Below are 2,162 nucleotides of genomic sequence, written 5' to 3'. Positions count from 1 at the left end.
ATGTACAATTATCATTGTATATGTGCAAATAATTGTTTATAGTACCATTACTTTCAAGAATAGATCTCAGAAATTTTGATGGAGTCAAGAATGTGTGAAACATTAACACATGGTTCCTTGCCAAGTGAATTATTTACCTAGTTTAGCATTCAGGTTACATAATTTAGACTGCATTATGACATTCACAAATCCAAATTCTAACATTATTTTTTACAAATTTAAAAATTATAATAAAAACATACCTTTTCAGCAAGAACGTTTAATTCCCCTTTTGACATCAGAGCTATGAATGGTCCAACATCTAATGTCGTTTCAGCTGTCCAGTTGTTTGGGGAGCTAAAGACACATTTTGGAAAATTATATCAATGAAGAAAGTTTGCAACCAAAGTTATACTAAAACTTCAGAGTTTTTCTTATACTGTATCATATAAGAAACACAGACACTTCTATGCCAATGTGATGATTCATGCTTATTAACGTCAGATTGCATTTTCTCATCTCTCTGTGATATATAGGGCATTAGTGGAATTCTCAATATATTCAGAGAAAGCCTTCAAATATTGTGGTAACGGAGCTCTCTCTCTCCCTCAATAGTCATAGTATTCTTAGCACTACAGTCTTCAAGCAAGGAGAAATAATTCTTTTTTTAAAAGAAAATTTACCATTTTCTATCAGGTTCATACTGCAATAGTAGTCTGCAAAATGGTATCAAAAGAAGTAGAAACCTCATAACCAAAACTGAAACCATCCTTTTTCCAAGAATCTTATCCTAAGGACCAATGTGGCTAATACTTCAAGCAAGCAATACTTGCCAGTACTTGCTTATAAATTAAAAAAAACCCTCCTCTATTCCAATATTTAACTGTTTGCAGGTGTACAGGGGCTGTTTTTCATTGGTGGTGGCCAACTGTAACATTCCCTGATGTCAGCAGGAGCTGTGGGTGCTCAACATTTCTGAAAAACAGGTCCACGCACACTTAGGAGAAGCGGACAGTTTCCCCCTCATTCTGAAAATATCGAGTTCACTAAACAACTCAGGAAAGTAACTCGGTGTGGCACCAGTCTGCTGCTAATGCTGCCTTTTTAAAACTAAGGGACAGAAACATGAAACATAGGTGATGGATCAGAAGATTTAAATCCATATCTTATTAGCTCTGTGTTTTTACTGTCTGCTATTTCATTCATCTGCAATATCAAGAGTTATGGAAGGCAGATCTAACACCTTGGAGAGCCACATCTAATGACACCTATGCCATTTCTGTATGAGAGATCAGTTCTGTGATAGGTACCATATCCCTTGAAATAACATGCTAAATTATTTGTAGGAATTTCAGGTCTTAAACATTAAGTTCAGGTTCAGTTTTGAGTGGTGCTGTGTGTTTCAAAATGTATGTAGCTTAGCACTATGCAGGTTTGGCCTGTTGGTTTGACACAAATCTGACAGATGTTAGCCAACCCAGTTGGTGGTTGACTTAACAAATCACTTGGATAAATAATTTCCAGCCTGAAAAATCCTGAAGAAGATAGAAGTAACAAATCTGTGACTAGTGCATGTTCTCACAGAAAATGTTATTTGGTTGGTTGCTCCACTACGAGGATGTTTGACTAGACAAATATTTTCTAAATAAAATAAAACAAAATAAATAAAATAAAATATTATTTAGCACAGTGTGTCATGATTCAATAAAATGGACCTGTATCAAGATTAATGCAGGGATGGGATCTGGTGAAAAATATAGCTATTCTATTACCAGAAAAATGGTGACCAGGAGGAAGCTGAATGAGCAACTAAAATGATTAGGTGGATAAAGTGACAGACTTTGGGGCTGAAGGGATGGTTAGAAACTATGCATTCAGTCTCCCTTTTCAAATGCAAGATACTTCTAAGAGACAATGCAAGAGAGAAACAGTATATTCTTGTCAGATAGAGGATGGCTTTGTTTTTTGCATGACTGATGCAGCAGCGTGGTTCCTATCAGCCTCCTCATCTGAGTCATTAATGACATCTAACATGCTGTCCGCTTTGTTGCTTCAGTTGGTTGAACTTTACATCCCTCTGCTTCTTTTCTAGCTCTCTCCCATTGCCACAGGTGCTTGCAGTCTTCTTTATTTCTCTTCTCACACCAGCACACTGAGTATCCCACTTCCATTTTCCCATTCTT

At 36.4% G+C, this 2,162-nt stretch overlaps 1 protein-coding gene across 1 annotated transcript in view; it reads right to left on the bottom strand.

Moving 5' to 3' along the window:
• OTOA (otoancorin) overlaps positions 1 to 2,162 on the bottom strand; it is a 38,007-nt gene that overhangs the window by 17,414 nt on the left and 18,431 nt on the right. The window contains exon 20 of the mRNA XM_009319989.1: positions 243 to 336. Within this exon, the coding sequence (XP_009318264.1) occupies positions 243 to 336 (94 nt within the window). The remainder of the gene's footprint in view (positions 1 to 242; positions 337 to 2,162) is intronic.

The sequence above is a fragment of the Pygoscelis adeliae genome, unplaced genomic scaffold (genome assembly GCF_000699105.1).
Source record: "Pygoscelis adeliae isolate BGI_AS28 unplaced genomic scaffold, ASM69910v1 Scaffold242, whole genome shotgun sequence".
Lineage (NCBI taxonomy): Eukaryota > Metazoa > Chordata > Aves > Sphenisciformes > Spheniscidae > Pygoscelis > Pygoscelis adeliae.
This window is presented reverse-complemented; position numbering and strand designations above follow the sequence as displayed.